Consider the following 26889-nt stretch of genomic DNA (forward strand, 5'->3'; position numbering starts at 1 on the left):
AAGTAACCATCAGAAGATGGGTCAGTGTGGTCATAAGGGAATGGAAATGGTCAGCAACAATACTCAGGTAGGCTGTGGTGTTCAAATAGTACTCAGCTGGGATGAAGAAACCCAACGTATGCCTGTTGATACAAGGCAGGAATGATCCATGCTTTCGTGTTGTTTAAACCTTTAAACCTTTACGTAAGAAACCTTCGCTTGATTGAGATGATTTAATAAATGACAGACCTATATCCAATCTTCCGTTTTTATCTAAAATCCTTGAGAAAATAGTTGCTAATCAAATGTGTGAGCATTAACACAGCAATGACCTGTTTGAAAAGTTTCAGTCAGGTTTCAGAGCTCATCATAGCACTGAAGCAGCTCTGCTGAAAGTCACTAATGATATTCTCCTAGCCTCAGATAATGGACTTGTGTCTGTACTTTTTCTGTTAGATCTCAGTGCTGCATTTGATACAGTCGATCACAATATTATCTTAGAAAGGCTGGAATATGCTGTAGGGATCAGGGAAATAGCACTAGGCTGGTTTAAATCTTATTTGTCTGACAGATTCCAGCTTGTTCATGTAAATGATGAGTCATCTTTAAACTCCAGGGTTAATTGTGGAGTACCACAGGGTTCAGTACTTGGGACAATTCTCTTCACAATATATATGCTTCCAATAGGTAAAATTATCAGGCAGCATAGGAAACATTTTCACTGTTATGCTGATGATACTCAGCTTTACTAATCTATAAATACTCATGAGCCCATCCAGTTAGATAGACTACAAGCATGTCTTGAAGACATAAAAACTTGGATGAGTTAACATTTTCTGCTTCTAAATTCAGACAAGACAGAAGTTGTCATCTTTGGACCGGAGTCTTTAAAAAAGAAACTGCTTATTCAATCACTTAACCTGGATGGCATTAAATTGACCTCCAGTAATAAAGTAAAAAACCTTGGTGTTATTTTTGACCAGGACATGTCATTTAAATCCCATATTAAACAGGTTTCTAGGATTTCCTTCTTTCACCTCCTGAACATTCCCAAAATTAGAAATATCCTATCCAGGAGTGACGCTGAAAAACTAGTCCATGCAGTTGTTACTTCAAGGCTGGACTATTGTAATTCTTTACTATCAGGATGTCCACAAAATGCAGTTAAAAGCCTTCAGCTGATTCAAAATGCTGCAGCAATAGTTCTGATGAAAATTAAAAAGAGAGATCATATTTGTCCTATTTTAGCTTCCCTTCATTGGCTCCCTGTTAAATCCAGAATAGAATTTAAAATTCTCCTCCTCACATATAAAGCCCTTAATGATCTAGCTCCATCATACATCAGAGATCTGGTGGTTCCATATGTTCCTAACAGAGCACTTCGTTCTCAGACTGCAGGTTTACTGGTGGTTCCTAGAGTCTCTAGAAGTAGAATGGGAGGCAGATCCTTTAGTAATCAGGCTCCTATCCTGTGGAACCAGCTCCTGGTTTTGGTCCGTGAGGTAGACACCTTGTCTACTTTTAAGGCTAGGCTTAAAACTTTCTTTTTTGATAAAGCTTATAGTTAGAGTGGCTTAGGTTATCCTGGTCTATCTCTCATAATGACCTCTTTCAATCTCTTCACTACATTCTCATCTTACTCTCCAATTTTGCATTATTTGCTGCTGTTTCAGCTTTTAACTTTATGTTCTCCCTCTTTTCTCTTCCTAGAAGCTACACCTGGCCTGACTCTGTGTCTACCTGTAACACCTTCCTGGAGGGGGGCATCGTCCAAGCTTCTGCTGGCAACAACTTATTGCTCACCCTCTACCGATGATCCACATGGCCCTGTCTTTCAGTGTTTAACCCTTTCTCTCTCCTAGACACGGAAATTGACTGAGCTTTTACTGTAACAAACTCTATGTGCTCTCTTTCAGACTCTAACCTTGAAAACCGGCTCAGAGTTTATCTGTTCTTTCTTTCTTGGTGAAACGACTAAAGGAGCTACATCCATTAACATTTACTTTTCCTTCCCATAGAAAGTACTCCTGGATCAGTGCTTCTGTGTTGTTTTTGTGTCTCTGCTCTGTTCTCTCAAACCCCCAGTCGGTCGTGGCAGATGGCCGCTCACACTGAGCCTGGTTCTACTGGAGGTTTCTTCCTGTTAAAAGGGAGTTTTTCCTCTCCACTGTCGCTACATGCATGCTCAGTATGAGGGATTGCTGCAAAGTCAACGCCAGTGACTGTCCACTGTCTCTACATGCTCATCCAGGAGGAGTGAATGCTGCAAGTCACTGACTGGATGCAATCTGCTGGGTTTCCTTAGACAGAAAAACGTTTTATCCAATTTGAATAAATAACTGAATCTGACTGCACTGTTCAATGGTTAGGATTAATTGAAATGTATGTACCTGATTTTGTGAAGTGTCTTGAAACGACATGTGTTGTGAACTGGCGCTATTGAAATAAAACTTAATTTTAATTGAATTGTTTACTACTAATTCTGACCCTACCATCTAGATGTCGAAGCTGAAACTGACACTCATTGAACCAGGAAACATTTTTCTTATCTGACAATGTTCACTTTTACTGAGCCTGTGTGAACTGTAGTCCATTGGCTTTAAGGTTCAATGTGTTGTGCATTTAAAGATGGTATGCTGCCTAACTTGGTTGTAACAAGTGTGTATTTGAGCTACTGTTGTCTTTCTATCTTCAACCAATCTGATCATTATCATCTGACCTTTGACATCAAAAAGAAATCTTTATTCTCTCAAATCCTGAGTTGCTGCCAAAAGTTTTAAATCTTTTTTCAAAAGATTGGGTGATTTGCTTTTGTGTCAATCAGTCATTTTCTGCCGCTTATTCCATACTGGGTCACGGGGAAGCTGGTGCCTATCTCCAGTGGTCTATGGGTGAGAGGTGGGGTACAACATGGACAGATCACCAGTCCATCACACAAGAAAAACAACCATTCACACATAAGGGCAATTTAGAGAGACCAGTTGACATAACAGTCATGTCTTTGGACTGTGGGAGGAAGCTGGAGTACCCAGTGCAAGAGGAGAATGTACAAACACCTTGCAGAAAAACCCCCAGCTGGGAGGTGAACCCAGAACTGTCTTGCTGCAAGGCAACAGTGCTACCAACTGCACCACTGTGCAGCCCTGCTGTTGTGTGTATATGCAGTTAACTGGTGTATCTAAAAAATGGACCATTTAGTGTACAGGTCCTTCTCAAAATATTAGCATACTGTGATAAAGTTCATTATTTTCCATAATGTCATGATGAAAATTTAACATTCATATATTTTAGATTCATTGCACACTAACAGAAATATTTCAGGTCTTTTATTGTCTTAATACGGATGATTTTGGCATACAGCTCATGAAAACCCAAACTTCCTATCTCACAAAATTAGCATATCATTAAAAGGGTCTTTAAACGAGCTATGAACCTAATCATCTGAATCAACGAGTTAACTCTAAACACCTGCAAAAGATTCCTGAGGCCTTTAAAACTCCCAGCCTGGTTCATCACTCAAAACCCCAATCATGGGTAAGACTGCCGACCTGACTGCTGTCCAGAAGGCCACTATTTACACCCTCAAGCAAGAGGGTAAGACACAGAAAGAAATTTCTGAACGAATAGGCTGTTCCCAGAGTGCTGTATCAAGGCACCTCAGTGGGAAGTCTGTTGGAAGGAAAAAGTGTGGCAGAAAACGCTGCACAACGAGAAGAGGTGACCGGACCCTGAGGAAGATTGTGGAGAAGGGCCGATTCCAGACCTTGGGGGACCTGCGGAAGCAGTGGACTGAGTCTGGAGTAGAAACATCCAGAGCCACCGTGCACAGGCGTGTGCAGGAAATGGGCTACAGGTGCCGCATTCCCCAGGTCAAGCCACTTTTGAACCAGAAACAGCGGCAGAAGCGCCTGACCTGGGCTACAGAGAAGCAGCACTGGACTGTTGCTCAGTGGTCCAAACTACTTTTTTTGGATGAAAGCAAATTCTGCATGTCATTCGGAAATTAAGGTGCCAGAGTCTGGAGGAAGACTGGGGAGAAGGAAATGCCAAAATGCCAGAAGTCCAGTGTCAAGTACCCACAGTCAGTGATGGTCTGGGGTGCCGTGTCAGCTGCTGGTGTTGGTCCACTGTGTTTTATCAAGGGCAAGGTCAATGCAGCTAGCTATCAGGAGATTTTGGAGCACTTCATGCTTCCATCTGCTGAAAAGCTTTATGGAGATGAAGATTTCATTTTTCAGCACGACCTGGCACCTGCTCACAGTGCCAAAACCACTGGTAAATGGTTTACTGACCATGGTATCACTGTGCTCAATTGGCCTGCCAACTCTCCTGACCTGAACCCCATAGAGCATCTGTGGGATATTGTGAAGAGAACGTTGAGAGACTCAAGACCCAACACTATGGATGAGCTAAAGGCCGCTATCGAAGCATCCTGGGCCTCCATAAGACCTCAGAAGTGCCACAGGCTGATTGCCTCCATGCCACGCCGCATTGAAGCAGTCATTTCTGCCAAAGGATTCCCAACCAAGTATTGAGTGCATAACTGTACATGATTATTTGAAGGTTGACGTTTTTTGTATTAAAAACACTTTTCTTTTATTGGTCGGATGAAATATGCTAATTTTGTGAGATAGGTATTTTGGGTTTTCATGAGCTGTATGCCAAAATCATCCGTATTAAGACAATAAAAGACCTGAAATATTTCAGTTAGTGTGCAATGAATCTAAAATATATGAATGTTAAATTTTCATCATGACATTATGGAAAATAATGAACTTTATCACAATATGCTAATATTTTGAGAAGGACCTGTATATGATCCTAACGAGTATATCTAAATTTCTGTAAGGGACTATATACAGTTACATATATCTCTATTGTTTTTTTCTAAAAATGGATTTATGCATCTAAAGATTTGTTATTTTTACATGACTCGTTTATGGCAAGCAGCTTGATTTTACATGTGCTCTGTTTTGATGAAGGAATGTCCTGCTTCTTGTATCCTCTAATCCTTGCTGCCGTGACCTCTGACCCCTGGGTGGCTTCTTACATAAGAAGGAAAGCACACAGGAATGCACCCTGGCCTCTTGTAAGGTAAGCTCATTAACAACTATTGCTGGACGCTTGTGCTAGCTGCAGGACCCAGAAATAAACCTGACTGTTGACAACTAGATCAGGGCGGGATGGTCATGTTCTGGGTTCATTTTATGAAGTTTTAGGGTGCAGGACTGATGTACACATCAGTGTCTTCAGCTGTACTGAAGTTTTTTTCATGAGAGATCATAACCAACTTAAATAGACAACATGGCTGAGCAGTTACATATACTTAAAATTTCATGACTGCTGCAGCAGAGATGTCAGCTCCCACAGCAACACACCACATGCTTTCCTAAATTACCTTCCGCTTCCTGTTCTTTTAGTCATGTAACTACTTTGCACACGACTTATATAAACCCGCAGAATATTGAAAGGATGACTTTCATTATATCTTGGCTGTTCTGTTGTGCTGCTGCACGTCATATTGACGGGGGGAAAAATATTGTCTATTGTCTGTCCTCTGCCACTCCCTTTTCTTTCTGGGCTAAAATGAGTGAATTTGATAAATATAGCTGACAGTTTTTGTATTGCTGTGGTACAATCACTGTTGCTGTTCTATTGGGCAGAATCCAAACAACAAAAATAAACTTAAAGTCAGTCAGTCATTTTCTACTGCTTCTTCCATAGTGGGTTGCAATGAAGCTGGTGCCTATCTTCAGCAGTCTATGGGTGGGAGGCAGAGTACACCCTGGACAGGTCACCAGTCCATTGCAGGGCAACACAGAGACATATGGGACAAACAACCATGCACACACTCATTCACACCTATGGACAATTTAGAGAAACCATTAACCTAACAGTCATGTTTTTCAGACTGGGAGGAAGCAGGAGTACCCAGTGAGAACCCACACATGCACAGGAAGAACATGCAAACTATGCAGAAAGACACCCAGACTGGGAGTTGAACCCAGGACCTTCTGGCTGCCAAGCAATAGTGCTACCCACTGTGCCACCGTGCCACCCGTGTCATCCAAAGATATCCATAATATCCAAAGGGATATTTAAATTTTTTTGCTGAAATGATGCTCTGTGAAGTTATTATCAGGAAAAGTTCCCTTACCTGTGGTAGAAAGTTGAATTCAAAAGAAATTAAAATATTGGTATTTGTGAGATACAATGCAATGCATTGACACATAATATTTGATGACAGTTTCCCAACAGGTCATTGCTAAGTTTGTTGCCGTTTTCTCTACCGAACAAAGCCTGGGTCGCTAATTGAAATTATGTTGCCTGAAGCTGCCAGATGTTTCATCAGGATAATTTTCAAAATGTTAAGAGGCCTGGAAAAGCACAGGTTATGGACCATGTTAAATGTCTTTGTAAACTTATGGACGACTTATAGTGGATAGATGGGTCAGACGCAGCTGACAGCCTCAGTAAAAATACATAAGATGTTTGCTTCAGAAAACAACAACCAAAAACCTTTAAGAGTCATCCCAGGACCTACAGCAGGCTCTTGCTACTGTTGATATGAAAGCACATGCCTATGCAATCAGAAAGTGATTGCACGAGTTTAACATCCATGGGACGTATACAAGGAGGAATCAGCGTATTGTGCCTGATTATCCCCAACAAGAACTAGTTCAAATTTCAGTTCAGCCAGGTTAAAATGGATTAATTCATGTTTGTAGTTCACCAGGTATACATGCTAAACTGAGTTCACAGCTCCAGACTGGACTAGTTCTCACTCATTTATCATATTCTGTCTGAAACTAATTTTAAAAATATATATACAATATTAGTATTACAACTTATTTTTTTTGCAATCAAATCCCTCTCTTTACTAAAGATAACTTTTTATTAGACATTAATATGTGAATATTTCTTAATAAAGTACTGAATATTTATTGCAATTACTGTGCAACTGTTTCCACATCACTATGAAGCTTAGATTTTTTTATAGCATGCATGCAGCAGAGTGTTTGCTCAAGGCAAGTAAAGAGGCGCTAAGGCATTAGGGGACAGCATCCACGTGACCATGGTTGCAGGGATTGGTTTACTGCAGATGTGACATCAGAGAGCCTCCCTTTCCCCTCCTCCTCTCCTGTCTCTCCCACTCTTCCTCTGCCTCTCTCTGCCCATCTATCTCTGTACTGCTCTATCTTCCTCCTCAGCATCCCCCCCTCTCAGAGATGGCGTGTGTCGAGGCTGCTCAGGCGTCTGGGGCCTAGTGCACTCAGGGAGGATCCCTCCTCCTTTCCCCTTATTTGGAGCATATTCCCTTGGTCTCTCTTCTTCCTGTGTCCTCCACGGCTCCTGCAGCCTTCATTGTGCCTCTCTGTGCTGCGGGTACCTGTGAGCCCGGCCCTTTGGGGTGAAAGAAATCAACATCGTGTTTCACAGAGGAGCTGTGAACAATTAGCCATGCCCAGCCCAGGCTTCTTTTGACCACCTAGATCCTTCTTCTTCTGTCCACGTGTGCACCCAGAGGGCAACGTAGGATGAAAATCTGCAACTATGATGCAAGGTAAATATTCTGTGCAACGCTTCTCTTCTTGCAGTGCCCACTTCTTATTTCTCTGCATCCTCCTCTTGCCCTCTTGTGTCCTGCTGGGTCATTAAAGCTAGTGAGTCCATTGATGTGATCGGTCATGCTGTGTGGAGCAAATGAGGTATGTGCATGACCAGTTTAACACCATGGCTACAGTGTGTATGTGCGCGCATGTGACATTGTGCATGACAGATTTAGACAAGGGCAACAGTAACGATTGGGAGTGTGATGTAGGTTTGACAAAATACAGTGTGTGCCTTTGCATTGCTGTTTTTGTATATGCTTAGATTGTAACCTTGTAGATCTTTATCTTCAGGAAAAAACAATGAACAGGCTGTTCTCATTCAGAACCCTGCTGCTACTGACTATTTGGCTTTTGTGTCTCATAAAATGTAAAATAAATATAGTCCTGCTTGGCATATGCAAAGAGTTTACCATGCACTTCTCTGCCTGCCTGGTGATGGAAGGTGGCTAATATTAGCAAAAGGCCTGCAGTCATTCTGCTATGATGTGTTCACAGGCATGTGGGAATCCACACTCAAGACAGACGTCGCAAATTCGCAGCCTTTGGCAGGGGCACTGGATAGAGTTTTGCAAATAAAAATCTAAAACATGTGCAGTGCATTTGAGACAGTACTTTTTAGAATCACTTTTGACTGCAAGGGTTTTGGAGAATGTCACTACCAGCTTTGCAAATCTAACCTAAATGTTTGCCCATTCTTCTTTGTAAAATACCTTAAATCAGTGACATTCGATGGAGAGTATCTGTGAACAGCAATTTTCAAGTCATGCTGAAGATTCTGAGTAGGATTTAGGTCTGGACTTGAAGACACTTTGGTCTAAACCCTTGTATTGTAGCTCTTGCAGTATGTTTAGGGTTCTGTTACAAGTCTTTGCACTCTCTAAAAGGTTTTCTCACAGGATTACCCTGTATTTTGCACAATCCATCCTCCAATCAACCCTGACCAGCTTCCCGGTTCCTGCTGCAAAAAATAAATCCCCGCAGCATGATTCGAGATTGTTTGCATGCAGTACAAAAAGTAAAAGTTTGGTCTACATTTTTGAACCTCTCTACAACTGCCTGCTGTTTTACTTGGTCTTTGTGATGCTGTTGGTTCATTAATGTTCTCTAACAAACCTTTGAGGCCTTCACAGAACACTACTGAGATTAAAATACACTTTGTGACCTCTGTAGGCAATTGGTTACGTTGGAACTTTGTAGGGTTATCTGAGTAAAGGAGCAGAAAACAAATGTGCATGCTTTCTAAGGTTTTTAATTCGTAAAAACATTGAAATTTGTGGTTGCAACGTCACAAAATGTGAAAACATTTAAGTGATATAATTATTTTAGCTAGGCACTGTATTGCATTACATAGGCATTTTAATTTCATGTTTTGCTGTTAGGACAAATAACACCAAATCCCAACACTGCTGCAGGCAGAAGAAGGACCAGGTCAGGAACACCAGCAAAGAACAACAGTAAAAACACAGTATAGATTGTCGAAGAGTAAAGAGAGCAGAGCAAGGAGAGGTGCACAGTGCATCATGGGAAATCCCCAAGCTACTTAAGGCCTATACTGGCATAACTAACGTTCATAATATTCACAGTGCATAAGAATTTGTTTGTCTAATTTTAAAGGCAGAGAGTGTGTTCTAAATCCAATCCAGGAGCTGGTTTTTATAAAAGAGGAAGTCTGATACTTTCCACTTCTACTTTTGTAAACTTTAGAAACCACAAAAAAGATCTTGCTGAGAACAATGTGGATCTATTAAAACAGTCTTGGACATTAAGAACCATATATTTAAGAATCTACACAGTGAAATAACAAACATGTTGTTCTGCAGTACTCTGCGACAGGCTGCAGTCACTGTAAAAGTATTGTTTTATTCGTGATAATGGGATATATCTAAGTCATAATTATTTTTAACCAGTTTTGGAACCACAGTGGCTGCCAATGTAATGACGTCTGATTTAGTTTTTCCTTTAGTGTGTCATACACTTGCCAGAGCCTGGCAATAGTTGTTTTGGTAGCTGTTTAATTTTTTTTTCCAGGCCTCTGGTTGGAAATAATTCTATGAGTTAATTACACTAAATTAAACTAAATGTTTCCTAGTTTGAGTCAGGTGGGGTTACCAAAGTTATTTATTTTTGCCTACTACAAAAATCATGAGAGAGGGAATTTTACATTACTTTCTTCAAAGTCAGAAGTTTACATATACTAAGATTACATTTTTTTTTTAACAATTTGGTAAATGGCGTGGGAATGTTCTGATTGGTTCATTCATAACAAACACGCTTTATACACACTGCTTGTGTGACATCATTGGAAAAACAAAAGAAATCTGTTGAAATCACATGAAGGTAAATACTGGTCCTTCTCAAAATATTAGCATATTGTGATAAAGTTCATTATTTTCCATAATGTCATGATGAAAATTTAACATTCATATATTTTAGATACATTGCACACTAACTGAAATATTTCAGGTCTTTTATTGTCTTAATACGGATGATTTTGGCATACAGCTCATGAAAACCCAAAATTCCTATCTCACAAAATTAGCATATTTCATCCAACCAATAAAATAAAAGTGTTTTTAATACAAAAAACGTCAACCTTCAAATAATCATGTACAGTTATGCACTCAATACTTGGTCGGGAATCCTTTGGCAGAAATGACTGCTTCAATGCGGCGTGGCATGGAGGCAATCAGCCTGTGGCACTGCTGAGGTCTTATGGAGGCCCAGGATGCTTCGATAGCGGCCTTTAGCTCATCCAGAGTGTTGGGTCTTGAGTCTCTCAACGTTCTCTTCACAATATCCCACAGATTCTCTATGGGGTTCAGGTCAGGAGAGTTGGCAGGCCAATTGAGCACAGTGATACCATGGTCAGTAAACCATTTACCAGTGGTTTTGGCACTGTGAGCAGGTGCCAGGTCGTGCTGAAAAATGAAATCTTCATCTCCATAAAGCTTTTCAGCAGATGGAAGCATGAAGTGCTCCAAAATCTCCTGATAGCTAGCTGCATTGACCCTGCCCTTGATAAAACACAGTGGACCAACACCAGCAGCTGACACGGCACCCCAGACCATCACTGACTGTGGGTACTTGACACTGGACTTCTGGCATTTTGGCATTTCCTTCTCCCCAGTCTTCCTCCAGACTCTGGCACCTTGATTTCTGAATGACATGCAGAATTTGCTTTCATCCGAAAAAAGTATTTTGGACCACTGAGCAACAGTCCAGTGCTGCTTCTCTGTAGCCCAGGTCTGGGGAATGCGGCACCTGTAGCCCATTTCCTGCACACGCCTGTGCACGGTAGCTCTGGATGTTTCTACTCCACACTCAGTCCACTGCTTCCGCAGGTCCCCCAAGGTCTGGAATCGGCCCTTCTCCACAATCTTCCTCAGGGTTCGGTCACCTCTTCTCGTTGTGCAGCGTTTTCTGCCACACTTTTTCCTTCCCACAGACTTCCCACTGAGGTGCCTTGATACAGCACTCTGGGAACAGCCTATTCGTACAGAAATGTCTTTCTGTGTCTTACCCTCTTGCTTGAGGGTGTCAATAGTGGCCTTCTGGACAGCAGTCAGGTCGGCAGTCTTACCCATGATTGGGGTTTTGAGTAATGAACCAGGCTGGGAGTTTTAAAGGTCTCAGGAATCTTTTGCAGGTGTTTAGAGTTAACTCGTTGATTCAGATGATTAGGTTCATAGCTCGTTTAGAGACCCTTTTAATGATATGCTAATTTTGTGAGATAGGAATTTTGGGTTTTCATGAGCTGTATGCCAAAATCATCCGTATTAAGACAATAAAAGACCTGAAATATTTCAGTTAGTGTGCAATGAATCTAAAATATATGAATGTTAAATTTTCATCTTGACATTATGGAAAATAATGAACTTTATCACAATATGCTAATATTTTGAGAAGGACCTGTATAGACCTTCACAAGTCTGGTTCATCCTTGGACACAATTTCCAGCTTTCTCAAGGTGCCACGTTCTGCTGTTTAAACAATTACATGCAAGTATGAACCCCTTGGAAATGTCCAGCCAGCATACCATTTCCAGAAGGAAATAGTTTATGTCTCTCAGAGATATATATATTTTGGTGCAAAGTGTGCTTATCAATCCCAGAACAAAAGCAAAAGACCTGGTGAAGATGCCATGACAAAGCTGGTAAAAGAGTTTTACCACCCGCTTTGAAACGAATCTAGTACTGACACTGGCCATGTAAATATCTGGTTTCAACTGTAAATACTTAAAAACTCACTATCTTTAATGTGCTGTAAAATAACACCCTACATGTCATCAGTATTATTATCTACAGTAGTATTGTGTCCTACTTAGACACCTGACCAATACAATGCAAGGAACTGCAGTCTCTACTTTTTGTTTTCCTTGAGAGCAATAGATATTTTGTCATAACATTAGTTTCTGCAGGATAACCTTTTGTTTGTAAAACCACAGTTGATTTAAAACATTCAGTGTAAGTCTTCAGTAATCCCCTGCTTGCTCCTGCTGAAGATGCTTTCATACAGAGCACTTGCTGAAGTGCTAGGCTAAAGGTAACATGTTTACACTCTGCTTTGATAGGACTCCTTGATGACATATTTCGGAGCAGTTCCAGCTAATCAGGTTTATGGCTAGTGATTCGGCTGCTTTCTGAATCTGTCTATCTTCTACAACAACAGCTCATCTGAGAAGATTGTAAAGAGCGTCAAGTGACAGATAGGAAGCTAATGCCGTCAATAAAGTCTCTCATTCAATGTGAACATCATTGGAAAGGGTGAAAAAATAGGCCATGATATATATTAAGCTGGGCTGCATGGTCGTGCAGTTGGTAGCACTGTTGCCTTGGAGCAAGAAGGTTCTGGGCTGGACTCCCTGCCAGGGGGTTTCTGCATGGAGTTTGCATGTTATCCCCGTCCATACGTGGGTTCTCTCTGGGTACTCTGGCTTCCTCCTACACTCCAAAAACATGACTGTTATGTCAACTGGTCTCTCTAAATTGCCCTTAGATGTGGATGGTTGTTTGTCTTATGTGTTGCCTTGTGATGGACTGGCGATCTGTTCAGGGTGTACCACATCTCTCACCCGTAGACCACTGGAGATAGGCACCAGCTGCCCCGCGATCCAGTACGGAAGAAGCGAGTAGAGGAAATGGATGGATGGATATATAAAGAAAGGCCGCACATAATGTGGCAGCAGCATTTGCTGGCTGACATAAAATCACAGAGCAACAACAAAGACAATCAGGAGTTAAGTTGAATCTCAAGCCTCTGATACTTGTAATTTAAATATATATTCATCAGGACCTTGATCCAATACCTGTATTACCTTAAATTAGTTCAAATTTTGCCAGGGTAGTACTGCCTCTAATAGGTCTAAAGTCCCATAGAGGACATAGTGCTTAAGAATGCAGGATGGACCAACCAAAATACACTTTTTAAATAAAAAGTCTTTCATAAAAACAGAAATAAGACTGTCAGAGGTTTGCTCTTTATTATCCAAGACAGAGAGATGTACAGATTGCTTAGGAAGCTCTGGATGAACTGCAGAGATCTACAGCTGAGGTGGGAGAGTCTGTCCATAGGACAAGAATCAGTCGTACACTGCACAAATCTGGCCTTTATGGAAGAGTGGCAAGAAGAAAGCCATTTCTCAGAGATATCCATAAAAAGTCTCTTTTAAAGTTTGCAACAAGCCACCATGAAACCAAAATCAAACTGTTTGACCACAATGCAAAACGATATGTTTGGGGTAAAAGCAACACAGCTTATCACCCTGAACACACCATCTCCACTGTCAAACATGGTGGTGGCAGCATCATGGTTTGGGCCTGCTTTTCGTCAGGAGGGACAGGGAAGATGGTCAAAATTGATGGGAAGATGGATGGAGCCAAATACAGGACCATTCTGGAAGAAAACCTGTTGGAGTCTGTAAGAGACCTGAGACTGGGACGGAGATTTATCTTCCAACAAGACAATGATCCAAAACATAAAGCCAAATCTACAATGGAATAGTTCACAAATAAACATATCCAGGTGTTGGAATGGCCAAGTCAAAGTCCAGACCTGAATCCAATCCAGAATCTGTGGAAAGAGCTGAAGACTGCTGTTCACGAACGCTCTCCATCCAACCTCACTGAGCTCGAGCTGTTTTGCAAGGAAGAATGGGCAAGAATTTCAGTCTCTCGATGTGCAAAACTGATAGAGACATACCCCAAGCGACTTGCAGCTGTAATTGCAGCAAAGGGTGGCGCTACAAAGTATTAACGAAAGGGGGCTAAATAATATTGCACGCCCCACTTTTCAGTTTTTTATTTGTTAAACAAGTTTGACACATCCAATAAATGTCATTCCACTTCACGATTGTGTCCCACTTGTTGTTGATTCTTCACAAAAAATTAGAATTTTATATCTTTATGTTTGAAGCCTGAAATGTGGCAAGAGGTTGAAAAGTTCAAGGGGGCCGAGTACGTTTGCAAGGCACTGTATTTTCTGTTTTGGTGCTGTCTGTGTAGAACTCTGCATCTGATGCTCGCTCTTGTGTAACCAACTTTTTTTTAAAACTATTATGTCCACTTTTCTGTACTAGCTTTGAACTGCACACTCTGGTCACAACAGCCATGCAGGGCAAAAAGCAAATATCAGCTTTAACTGAATGGTTGATGTAAGAAATTCAAACGTGGATTTTGACATATATATTATTTTGAAGTTTGGTAAAGTCATGTGTCGATTATGCAAGAAAAGTCAATAAAAAGAATGATGTTAGATGTTATTTATCTAAGAATGTAAATTAAATATCAGAAATAAAAGGCACTAAGACAAGCAGAAAATAAACTAGTTTGCAAAAAAGCAAAGTATGTCCTTTTTAATTACTTACGTAAAGAAATCAAAGTAAATTAACTGTAATTTGATCCAAATTGGCATAAAGGACCCTTACTCAAGTGTATTTAAAGATACTTAATGTTTAATGAGCTTCTCCTCAGGCTAGCTTCATAAATGGGTTACAAAAACAAATCTTGCTGGAATACAAAGAGAGATCTGCATCGCTCTGTAGTCAGCTACTCCTGTAATGGTTTTGTATAATAGTCCTGAAAAACCCATCTTGTAAAGTGTAGTGTGTTTATTATTGAGAAAGGTTCATGGAGTAAGATATTTCTACCACTGTTATGATAAACAGAGTCACATTTACATGCAGAGTCACAGTATTTGTTAGCAACACCAAGGAATCCTATTTTTTATGGTATGCACAAGCCCAAATAACTTGTTAAAAAATGTGGATGTACACATAAGCATACAGACTTAGATTTATTCCTTACTTTTGCAATTTATGAAACAGACGCTTATCAAAACTAGATATGCACCAATCAGAGTTGTGTCAGATTTCCAAAACTTTGACCTGCTTATACCCTTTTTGGCAGACTGTGATTCGTCGTGCCTCAGGTAAGACCCCAGGAATCACCTTGGAGTAACGATCGAGGCTTTTTTAAATGATCAGTATAGAGATTTCCTGACAAAACCCAGCTCCTGATACCTGTTTTAGGTCTACTGTCTGTTAATGTCAGCCGCAGCCCCAACAAAACATGCTGTCTTGTTTTTGGCAACCAGTTTAGAAAGGTAAGTCAGTCATTTTCTACATAGTGGGTCACAGGGAAGCTGGTGCCTATCTCCAGCAGTCTATGGGCAAGAGGCAGGGTACACCCTGGACAGGTTGCCAGTCCATTTCAGGGCAACACACAAACAACCATGCACACACTCATTCATACACCTAAGGGCAATTTAGATTGACCAATTAACCTAACAGGCATGTCTTTGGACTGTGGGAGGAAGCCAGAATACCCAGTGAGAACCCACACATGCACAGGGAGAACATGCAAACTCCATGCAGAAAGAACCCCATCCACGAATTGAACCCAGGACCTTCTTGCTGCAAGGCAACAGTGCTACCAACTGCGCCACCGTGCAGCCCTAGTTCAGGTGACAGCATATTGTATTAGTTTGTTGATCCAAAGATGCCTTTGTTTTCCCTAACAATCTTAGTGTTTTTCTTCACCTTTCACAATGTCGCTGATAGTTTAAGAGAATATATTAGTTGCTTCAACTCCTGGTGATCTCATGTCATGTAATCTACTCGGTCTATGCTCAGATATATCCAGCTTTTCCAATAGATGTCGGTAGAAAGCAGCTGAAACACTACTCATTACATATTATAATGTTAAATGTAAATGTTTTCTTTCAATTATGGTTACAAACGTAATATAAGCTTTTTTAAGAGCTCAATTATCAGTGAGTCATATCAAAACAGAATAAACATGCTACTGTTAGCCCACCACTTTGGCAAAAACCTCATGAGCAGAAGCAAGACAGGAGTTAAGGACTAGCCGTATCTGTAAAATCATGAACAAACAAATTAAATAAACAATATCATAGCAGCTTTCTTAACCCAGCTAACCTGTGTTGGAGTAGCATTTCTGTTGACCTGTAGAACCTGTGGTCGGGTGTTGCTATCAAGAAAAATAAATACTTTAACAGCAACTGGAATGTCACTGGTGAGTGAGTTAAGGTCTACTCGGTACTGATATGCCATGTAAAAGTGATGGAATGTAATGTGCCATTATACTACATAGACGTGGTAATCTTTTTAAGGTATCAAACTGGGACTCGATATCAGCAAATGACGATTCTTAAGTGACACAGATATGCGTGGACCACAGAAAATCTTACACTATTTGATGAACCCAAAACAATTTTCAACCACATTTAAAGATCAGCAGACATTTTCATGTGGACAGCTTTTCGTCTTTTATTTTTATACATTGTTTAGATGTAAGACAAAGTCGTCATTTTTAGGATTTTTTTCCCCACGAAAGTTTTACGTGAGGGTCTCATCCTTGAAAAAGCAGCTCTGTCTTCCTGTCTTTTAGGTTACTAAAGCCCCTTTCACAAAACACTTCAAAAGGGGTATTAGGTGCCTTTTTTGCTGTCTCCATGTGTTCTCTGAAAGGACAGATGCGGTAAGGGGAATTGATGCCAGTCCTCTTTTACACCTTGAATGCCCCAAGCGAGGTAGTCACAGACCCACATCAGCAGATTTGTATAGGGGCAAGCCAGTGTTGTGGGTTGAGATATAATGTTGGTGTAGTGTTTGTGGTACCAAAAATCAATTTCTACAAGAATAGTAAGAAGGTGAGATATATAATTTAACTCTGAAGCATGTGCTTGCCCAACAACAGGATCGCTGCAATGAATTCGTATGACATTGTTGGTACAAGAAGACTTCTAACGATCATTTTGTTAGTGTTAACGTTGATGTCACATGACATCTCTGGTTGTCCTGCATTGCCAGTCTTTGTTTTTGAAAACTTAAAGCTGTTTGAGATTTTGCTACCTTCACTTGAGATTTTTGAATGGTCAGAGGGAGCTCCGAGGCGGTTCCTGTTTGCGGGCTTATGACCGAAATGTTTGGTGAAAGAAAATTAGGAATAAATACAGTATTAAATAAGGTCACTAAAATCCTGATCTGCATCATTTATACTTACTCAGACTGTTGTTTTGGTTTTCTTTATGTTGACCTAAAGATATTTTTCTTTTGCTGTGCTTTATCGCTTCCTCCCCCTCCATCAGGGTTCTCAGGGTCTTTGTTGTGACTGTTGCTTCTCTGTCATTCCTGAATATCTCCAATGAAGCCTTACTTTCTGTTTTATGTAGTAAATAAGGGTGTGGAACTGAACCATTACCATTTTAGTCAGTGCTCAGGCTTTCTCTACATGGCTTAGAGTTTAAGCCAAACCAATCATTTATTGGTTTGGCTTAAAAGCTTAAAAGTAGACAGGGTGTCGTGAGGCAGACACCCTGTCTATTTTTAAGGCTAGGCTTAAAACTTTCCTTTTTGATAAAGCTTATAGTTAGAGTGGCTTAGTTTATCAGGGAGGGAGCCTTCCTCCCTCCCTGTTGGTTGGAGTAAGGGGGAGTCAGGTTTAGCCTAAACTGGCTCAGTTATGGTTGAGGTGCAAACACACCCTCCATTTCTGCTACCAGTATGACCCCTTCTCTTTTCCAATGGTTATAGTCAGTCTGACAGAGGGAGGTATTCCAATCGTTGTGGTTTTTAGTATAACAATGACCATCAGTGGGACCCTTTGTGAGGTGCCTTGAGACGACATTGTTGTAAATAAGCGCCGTTTAACTAAATAAGCTGAACTGAAACCATCTGTGTAGTTATGCTGCTATAGGCTTAGGCTGCTGGAGGACATAACGACCACTTTCACCCTCTTCGCTACATTCTCACACTACTCTCCAATTTTGCATTATTTGCTGTTATTTCAGCTTTTAACCTTGTTCTCTCTATTCTCTTCCTAGAAGCTACACCTGGCCTGGCTCTGTGTCTACCTGTGACACCTTTCTGGAGGGGGGAATTGTCCAAGCTTCTGCTGGCAACAACTTAATGCTCACCTTCTACAGATGATCCGCTTGGCCCTGTCTTTTAGTGTTTAACCCTTTCTCTCTCCTAGACATGGCAATTGACTAAGCTTAACTGTAACTAATTATATGTGCTCTCTTTTAGACTCTAACCTTGAAAACTGGTTCAGAGTTTATCTGTTCTTTCTTTCTAGGTGAAACGACTAAAGGAGCTACATCCATTAACATTTACTTTTCCTTCCCATAGAAAGTACTCCTGAATCAGTGCTTCTTTGTTCTCTTTGTGTCTCTGCTCTGTTCTCTCAAACCCCCAGTCGGTCGTGGCAGATGGCTGCTCAGACTGAACCTGGTTCTGCTGGAGGTTTCTTCCTGTTAAAAGGGAGTTTTTCCTCTCCACTTTCGCTACATGCATGCTCAGTATGAGGGATTGCTGCAAAGTCAACGCCAGTGACTGTCCACTGTCTCTACATGCTCATTCAGGAGGAGTGAATGCTGCAAGTCACTGACTGGATGCAATCTGCTGGGTTTCCTTAGACAGAAAAACGTTTTATCCAATTTGAATAAATAACTGAAATGACTGCACTGTTCAATTGTTAGGATTAATTGGAATGTATGTACCTGACTGTTGTGAAGTGCCTTGAGACAACATGTGTTGTGAATTGGCGCTATATAAATAAAACTGAATTGAATTGAAAAAAGTATTGGCATTTTATGCCTTTTCTTTTATCTGGAAAATGACGTTCCTTCAAAGCTTATTACACCGTTAATCCCGTTTGTTATTTGCTGCTGAGTAGCTTTTACTGATAAGGCAATTGACTGAAAATATGGCACTCAAGCTGTAAATAATCTTTTATGATGACTTTCCTCTCCATTGTCTTCATCAGGACTGAAAAAACGAACCAGGAAAGCTCTGGGCTTACGGAAGAAAGACAAGGACACAGATGCAACGTGAGTTTGCTCCGATGCTCACATACTTATGCTGCAAGGCCAGTCTAAACACAGCCTAATAATTGAGACAACACAACAAAATTACAGAAACTGTGGAACCTTTGAGATATTATCCATTGTCCTTGTATGCAAGTATTTATTTGGAAAGAATTTAAGAGAATAGGTAAACTTAACGCATGAGAAATATTTTAAATAAAATATTTTTACAAAGTAAAGAAATAAATGGTCCAACACACTTTTGGATCTTTGCAAAGCACCGATGAGGTTTTAACACTGTTTTTCACCAGTGTAACACGTCTCTCATATTTTAAACAGGAGCTCACCTGACAAAGAGGGAAGCGAAAGTGGAAAGAAAGGAAAAGTATGTACACTTTAGTCCTCATACAAAGTATGTTCTTTACGTTTGTGATCAAAAACAAACCAAAAATAAAACACATCAGATTCCTAAATTTCATTATTTATAAAACAAAGATTAAGCCAGAATTCAACAAAGAGTATAAAAAATAAGTAAACCTTCGTAATTCCATGACTGAGGAGCTGTAAGTCTCAGTGCCAGAAGAGTTCATGGTCCATTCATTGACTGCAAACTCACCAGTCCTTGTGGTTGCAAAAAAGGGGCCTGTAATTATCACACCTCCACCTCTATGCTTTACAGGTTGTATGAGGTGTTTGTGGTGATATGCTGTGTTTGTTTTTCATGTCAAACCTGATGCTGTACATCATGGCCCAACATCTCTATCTTGGTTTCATATATGTAAAGGAGATGGTTGCAGATGCATTGCACAATGATGCAATTCTATTTACCCTGTGACAAGTTTTAAATTACCAATATTGTTTGGTTTTTTTTCAGAAAAAGGCCAATGGAGCTCCTAATGGTTTCTACGGGGAGATTGACTGGGACAGATATGTAAGAATCCTTATTTGTCTATCCACATCCTCTTTTGTTTGTATTTGCTCGAACAAGCCGACTCTCTGCAGCTCTGGCATGAAAACAGTTCCAGAGTTTGTATCTTGTGAGTCATGGTTTTAAATGACTGTGCACACTGAATAGAGGTATAGCTGAATGTTTTGGAGCTCGGCCAGGAAGCCGAAGATCTTGGGTAAGACATCTGTGAAGCCAAATCTCCATTTGTGAGCAGAGCTTCAGCTGTTTACTCTGCTTCTGCTGCTATGTTCTCTCCCGCAGGCCTCACCTGACGTTGATGAGGAGGGCTTCAGCCTGCGACCGGGTGAGGGAGATGATGATATCCTTTTAGCAAGATGTGGAAGGAGCGCTTTCGGGACATGTCGCTCGCAGCACTATTGACTTGTTTAGCAGAGTGACACTTGAGCTGAGTGCCTTTTAGCATTAAACAAGACCAATCAATAGCAGCCCCCCCTCCCATATGTTTTTCTCTGCAGTGGCTAAAGAGACAAAGGAGCATTAAGGCAGGCAAACCCCAGTGTGATCGTTCTGCAACACTTTAGTCACTCCTTCCACATACTCTGTGCTATTTCACCCATTCAGCTTTTTTAGCAGATTTCTATTTTGATTTCTGGTTTTAGAACTTTTTATACCTTTTCTTAACATTTAATTTTCTCCTAAAAATATTTTTTCCAACAGAAAAAGAGAAGGCGGAAGCATTTAAATCATCTAGAATCCTTAAAGGATAACTACTTCCCTCTACTCTCAGGCAGAACCACTCAAACAAGTCACAAAACATTGGGCTAATAGTAAATGATTCAGCTTTATAAATATCTCTTACCATATTTATAAAATTGCTGTTTTTATGATGCTAAACAAAATTTTCTGCCTAAAGCTGATGACATCAACCAACCTGAGCTTCTACACTCAGCTTCTAAAATGTAAAATGTAGCCTCTTTCACATTGTGTTACTATTAAATATCTCAGTGACTTAAAGAAAATGGCCAGAGGTTTAATTTTTGTTTGAAGAACTATACAATTATTCTAAAACAAACTGTAAAAAAGGTGAAAAAAGCAAAAGAAAAAAAAAAAACAAGTGGTGTTTTTGCATAGTGAACATCCATGTTGTAAGGACTGACATGTGCTAACAATGAGACTGACACAAAGAGGCAAGGTTGGTGATTTTCTTTGTTTTAGTAAACCCTGTGCTGCATGAGAGACTGGTCAGAGATAGAATCTTGTAAGAGATTCCACTGTGGATTTTGAAGCCTTTTTATCCAGTGGGATGGACTTTTTTCCCCCCCAAGTAATAAAACTTCGACAGAGGAAGCATTCAAGCTACAGGTTGTACAGACTTTTATGTTAGAGCTAGAATATGACTGATAGATCAGAAGCCGTGAACGATGGAAACACTGATGCAAAAGGCGATCTGGAGAGTGATCATCTTCCAAACTTAAACTGCAGTAAATCTATTTGAATAAGTTTTTTCCTTGATTGATTTTCCACACTTGCTATCACCTCAATTATGTGAAACAGTCATTCAGATAACATATAAATCCACATTAACCACTCCACAAAAGACAGAAACAGACTGGAGGGCTTCATTTTTTTTACTTCTGCATAAATGTATCAGGGAATGCATTGTAAAAATTCACTCGTTCAGCCGCTAAGAAGCACCTCGCTCTTTATGTTGGAAGTAATAACATAGCTTGGATCATGTTTCACGTGCATACATGTTGGGGCTAGCTGGTTGGAATACACCCATCATCAGGCTGTCTGCTCGGAGATCATTCTTGGTTGTTGTACTGCTTGGTGCGGTTGGAGGAAAGAGTTGGTCGTTCAATACACCCTGGTCTGTTTCGCTTCCATGTGTTTTTCTTGTCAAATTATCAAGAGGAACTAAGCAGCGCTTTCAACATATGGCTCAGAGAATTTTTTCTGCAGACACAAAATCCAAGGAAACCCCACTGGAATTATGATTTGTGGATTAAAAACAATGTCAAAATGACGCGTTCTGTGGTTTAGAGTGACCAACGAACAGACAAGAGCTAGGAAGCAGCATGCTTAAAGGAGTCTTCAGCTTTATCCCCAAGATTCCTCCAAAACGAAGCAAAGCATTGCAGGTACTTAAACAAAGATGAAAAGTCCACAACTTACAAAATTGGTCTTGGCAGGAACATGGTACAAGCGCATAGACATGGGTGGAGAATGGAAGGAACCAGCAAAGTACAATGATAACCAGAGAGCTAATAAACAGAAGGGAGTGAGGTATGGACCAATGAAACACTGAGGCAGGTAATCAGATGAGAATGGAAATCAGGTGTGGACCAGGCTATAGAGAACTGAGGGAATCTGGGTGGTTGCTAAGGTGACCAAACTAGAAGACAAAAGGGAACATGAGGGAAGCTAGACAATAACTTAGTCAAAGGGACCTGACCACAAAAACAAAACTATAAATAACAAAACTCAGGGAAGCAGATCTAAACAAAAAAACCAAAAGAAACATAAAAACCTAAAATAATCATTAACTAAAGTAAACTGAGAAACTAGAGGGAAAAGAAGAAACACCAAAACCTAATTAACAAAGAACCCATAAAGAAACCCTGACTGTAAATAAACAAAAACTAAACCACAAAAAGGGAACCAGGACGAGACATAGAAAATAAACTAGTAAAATAAAAGCGCAAGTGAACGAATCTCAAAACATAAATAGACACAGATATACTAAATGGGAAACTAAACTAGAAACTACAAGGAAGACAAGGGAACTAGAATAACAACAAATGTAATAATAATAATAATAATAATAATAATAATAATAATAATAATAATAATAATAATACAAAGTAATGAGAAAGTAACCATAAAGAAAACTTAAGAATGAAAAGGGCAGAAGACAAAACACTAGGAAGCGGTAGAGGGAACAAAACTAACAGGGAGCAAAAGGAAATAAACAAACATGACTTCCAAAAACCTCAAACTAAATAAACGATTGAAAACACAAGACCACAACAAAGTCCAAAATGTCGCTTCACGACACAAAAACACAAATAGTTGTACTTCTAAGTGTCTAAGGCACACCTACCAATACTCCCCATTCCGCACACTAGCACCTACTACAAAAACGTCCCCGAGTCACATTTACTGAAGTTTTATCCTGTTAAATCACTATATGAAGTTAGACAGTAAAACAATACTTCACATTTTGCTTTAAAGAGGGGGCGACTATAGAATAGGAGTTGATTTTCAGTTTGTTTCTGACAAATTTGTTTAAATGACTCTAACTGCATGCATGAGAAGCAAGAAACTCCCTTTCACTTCCATGAAATCAGAACAGGCCTGTCCAAGAAAACAATGAATCATTGCTTCTAACTCAACTTTCTAAAACTAGAATAAATCATACATCTCCCACTCTAAGACCTAACATTGAACATCTCAAAGTGTTCCTTGAACTACATCCTCTACTTAAATTGGATTCTCTTTAGCAGGTTTCCAGGGCCCCTCCTTGAATCGCCACCTTACTGTGGTGGAGAGGTTTGAGTGCTTGAATGATCCTTAGAGGCTATGTTGTCCGGGGCTTAAATGCTCCTGGTAGGGTCTCCCATGGCAAACAAGCTCTGAGTGACGGGTCAGACAAAGAGTTGTTTAGGCACCTTCCTGAGGACTATTACATCAAGACACATGATGACGCCCAGCAGAGACGGGTTCCCATCCTGGAGCCTGACCTGGGGTCGGAACTCGTCGGTGAGCGCCTGGTGGCCGGGTTACTCCTAGCTGGGCAAAGCCTGAACGAAAGACGCGAGGCCATTCCCCAGTGGGCCCACCACCTGCAGATGTCCCTGTCGGGGGTGCTGGATAGTGCCCCTCTCTAGGACTCCTTCATTCTGGAAGGCACTCCCTTAGAGATAGGGTGTGTTGCTTGGCCATCTGGAAGGAGCTTGGAGTAGAGCCGCTGCTCCTCCACATCAAGAGGAGGCAGTTGAGGTGGCTTGGGCATCTGTATCGGATGCCTCTTAAACGCCTCCCCCAGGAGGTTTTCCAGGTATGTCCAACCGGGAGGAGGCCCCGGGGATGGCCTAGCATCATTGGAGGGACGATATCTCTCGGCTGGCCCGGGAATGCCTTGGGCTCCCCCCGGCGGAGCTGAAGCTGTCTGGGGAGAAGGGAAGTCTGGCTGTATCTACTAAGTCTGCTGCTCCCGCGACCCGGTCCTGGATAAAGCAGAAGACGACGAGTACGAATATGAGTATGAGGTTTCCAGGGAAATGTTTACTATTTAAATGCTAACTTTAACTATCAAGGCCTGTATGTCTTCTTCACTGCAGCTTTTTCAGTTAATTTAAGATCATCCCTTCATTTTATATCACCACTGGGCAAACACGGGCAGGTACTTTGGGGGCTTTGTCCTTGCAAGGTGATTTAGAGACAGACCAAGAGCAATACTTGGTCTTCTGCTCTACATTGTTTTGGCTTAAAAGGCTGCAAACAGTGAAATCAGTCTCAGATATCCGCAAAAGCTGAACTTATTACACTTGACAAGTGTTCACCAGCTTGCAAAGAACAGCACTTCTTCTCCTCCAGCGACTCAGACAATGACGAGGACAGCAAGAAAAAGTTCAAAATCCGGATCAAACCGCTGGTGGCGGACAGCGGCCGGTGTGTCCCTCCATCAATGGATGAGCTGAAAGCCTCTGTGGGAGGTCTGGCACTCTCTCCTTCTCTGGTAGGGGTGATCTGAGCTTTGACAAGCACTAAACACTGACAGAGTCATTCTACTTTATAACATCTGTTCAAGTCTTTTACTGTGGTTGTCCTTTCTGCCAAAATACTGCTGTCCCATTGTAGAGGAGAAGTCCGGTAAGCTCGTCATGCTTTCTTTGGTGTGTTTGATTTTACAAATGGCTCACCACTAAGAAGGATTGTTGCTTGCATGTGCTCATTTGGTGGAGGAGCTTGTTTTGTTCCTAATGGTTGTCTCTCTCCCTGTGTTTACATGTGGATTCTGTTTTAACATGTTCTTTTTTGGCCCTAATACCCACCACTTTTTGTTATTTCTTTCTGTTTAGTTAAGACTTTACTTGAACCTTTCTGGCAAAGCACATGTGTTACATAATGCAATGTAAACAGAACACGGAGAAAGCTCTGAAACCTAGTGATCTGGACTCAGTGCAGCTTCCCATGCCAAGTGGGCTGTCACACTTTTTCATTTTGGTATAATGGGTCTGAATGGCATATATTGCATTATGGAAGCTTTGCGGTTAAAGTAAAGAAGATGTGTTGTGTCAAGTTTTAGTTGGTGTCCAGTTGACTGATTTGTCACTCACTCTCTGACCCAGGTCTGTTCTCTCTTCCTTTTTGCTGGTCTCAGAGACGCAGTCCGGTGAGTTTCTCTCTCCACCTGCTGGTTGGAGGCCGGAAAGACAACCTCATGTATAGTAGAAAAATGGGCAATCGTTTTCACTGATGATTATTTAGGATAAAGAACTTCCCCTTCTAAAAAAAAACTTAATAAGTAACAATATAGTAAATAAAATTGATATTTTCTAATTCAAAAAGTGTAAAAGAAAAACATTTCCATATACAAGACTGAATGATTTCGATTTATTATAAGATTTATTTTTGGATATAATTTCTTTACACCACAGATTTTCTTTTTTCTAACTTTTCTGTTCTCTGCTTTTCCAATGTGTAGGGGATGATAAAAAGAAACCTGTCATGTGAGTAAATTTAGTCAAACCTTTTAAATGTTTTTTTTTTTAAACAACTTTCAAGCTAGTGCTTTGACCTACAGTACCTTGCAAAAGTATTCATACTTTTTTTTAAATTTTCAGGTAACAAACACAAAATTCATTGTAATTTATTAGGATTTTATGTGATAGAGCAACACAAGGTAGTATTCAGTATATGTTTGAAGCTGAAGTAAAGTCATACATTTGTTTCTAAATATAATGCAAAACAGATCTAAAAAAGTTTCATTCTGATGATACACTGTAGACACTTGTTTGGATTATGCCCCTACTAGCTTTGCAGGTGCAAAAAATGAACATTTTTGCCAATTGTTCTTTGCAAAATAGGTCAAGCTCAGTGAGATTACATAGAGATAATCTCTGAGCATAATCTCTTAAATCTTGCCATAGATTCCTAATTGGATTTAGATGTTGAATTTGACTGAGCCATTACAACACATAGATTTGCTTTCATCTGTGTAATTGTAGCCCTGACTGTATGATTAAAGTTGTTGTCCAGCTTACTGCTGAAAGGTGATCCTCTGCCTCAGTCTCAAGTCTCTTGCAGCTTCTGACAGTTTTCCTTTTTTGGATTGACCTGTATTTATGTTCCAGCTTCCTATTAACTCTGCTAAGCTTCCCTGTCCATGCTGAGGAAAAGTGTCCTGATCTCATAATAGTCCCACCTCTCTGTTTTACCATTGGGATGGTTTTTTCAGAGCAATTTTAAAGGGTATGAATATTTTTGTAAGGCACTGTATATGATTACACAATTTATTGATTAATTTAAATCGTATTCTTAAAAAGCAAACTGCACGGTTTGAAATCTTATTTATTTAATATACAGACTTAAATGTACGTTTCTGTGGTGGCTTTTATTATTTTAGGTGAAGAGATTGCCAGACCCCGACGCTCCACCCCAACAACAAGCTATGCATCTGAGATGCCAAGGTCTGTGAATCAGTAAAAAAAATGCTCACAAGTTTTCCATGTCTGAATAGGTTTGGAAATTTTCATGCAAAAATGTTAGGGTTTCCAGACACTGTGACTTATTCTATTATAAAAACTGTAAATACCTGAATTTCAGAAAAAGAAAGAGCTTTTTACATTCATGGGGCTTTCATAAAACATTTGTGGAACTTACCAGGTACAATCAGGCTGTATGACTTGTGACAGGGTGCTTTCCCAGCATATTCCTCCTGAACGCCTCCCCCAGCATATACTTGCAACCAAGAACTCACCAGGTTCCATGAAGGTAAATTATGGCACAGTACCCTGTTACAACTCTCATAATACTGCACATCTTCTGAAGGTTACC

The 26889-nt window shown here is 40.4% G+C and overlaps 1 protein-coding gene and 1 long non-coding RNA gene across 9 annotated transcripts in view; one reads left to right on the top strand and one right to left on the bottom strand.

Annotated features, from left to right (window-relative positions):
• Positions 1-7134: 7134 nt before the first annotated feature.
• The window catches only part of LOC124869970 (SH3-containing GRB2-like protein 3-interacting protein 1), a 30654-nt gene continuing 10899 nt past the window's right edge, over positions 7135-26889 (top strand). For 2 of the 8 annotated variants that reach the window (XM_047368269.1, XM_047368270.1), the window contains exons 1-10: positions 7135-7543; positions 18878-18941; positions 19257-19302; positions 19792-19848; positions 20128-20185; positions 24393-24568; positions 24691-24702; positions 25214-25225; positions 25538-25562; positions 26459-26522. In XM_047368269.1, the coding sequence (XP_047224225.1) occupies positions 7534-7543; positions 18878-18941; positions 19257-19302; positions 19792-19848; positions 20128-20185; positions 24393-24568; positions 24691-24702; positions 25214-25225; positions 25538-25562; positions 26459-26522 (524 nt within the window). In that variant the 5' untranslated portion in view covers positions 7135-7533. Of the gene's footprint in view, positions 7544-7640; positions 7689-18877; positions 18942-19256; positions 19303-19791; positions 19849-20127; positions 20186-24392; positions 24569-24690; positions 24703-25181; positions 25226-25537; positions 25563-26183; positions 26305-26458; positions 26523-26889 lie in introns of those variants that run through there. The other 6 variants (XM_047368273.1, XM_047368274.1, XM_047368271.1 and 3 more) reach the window with 6 other exon arrangements.
• On the bottom strand, positions 21438-24349 carry LOC124869971. Its single transcript, XR_007038699.1, has 2 exons — positions 22003-24349; positions 21438-21783 (listed from the first exon to the last, which is right to left on the bottom strand). It is a non-coding gene; the product is annotated as an uncharacterized LOC124869971 (long non-coding RNA).

This window comes from Girardinichthys multiradiatus, chromosome 6 (assembly GCF_021462225.1).
Source record: "Girardinichthys multiradiatus isolate DD_20200921_A chromosome 6, DD_fGirMul_XY1, whole genome shotgun sequence".
In the NCBI taxonomy this organism is placed as follows: domain Eukaryota; kingdom Metazoa; phylum Chordata; class Actinopteri; order Cyprinodontiformes; family Goodeidae; genus Girardinichthys; species Girardinichthys multiradiatus.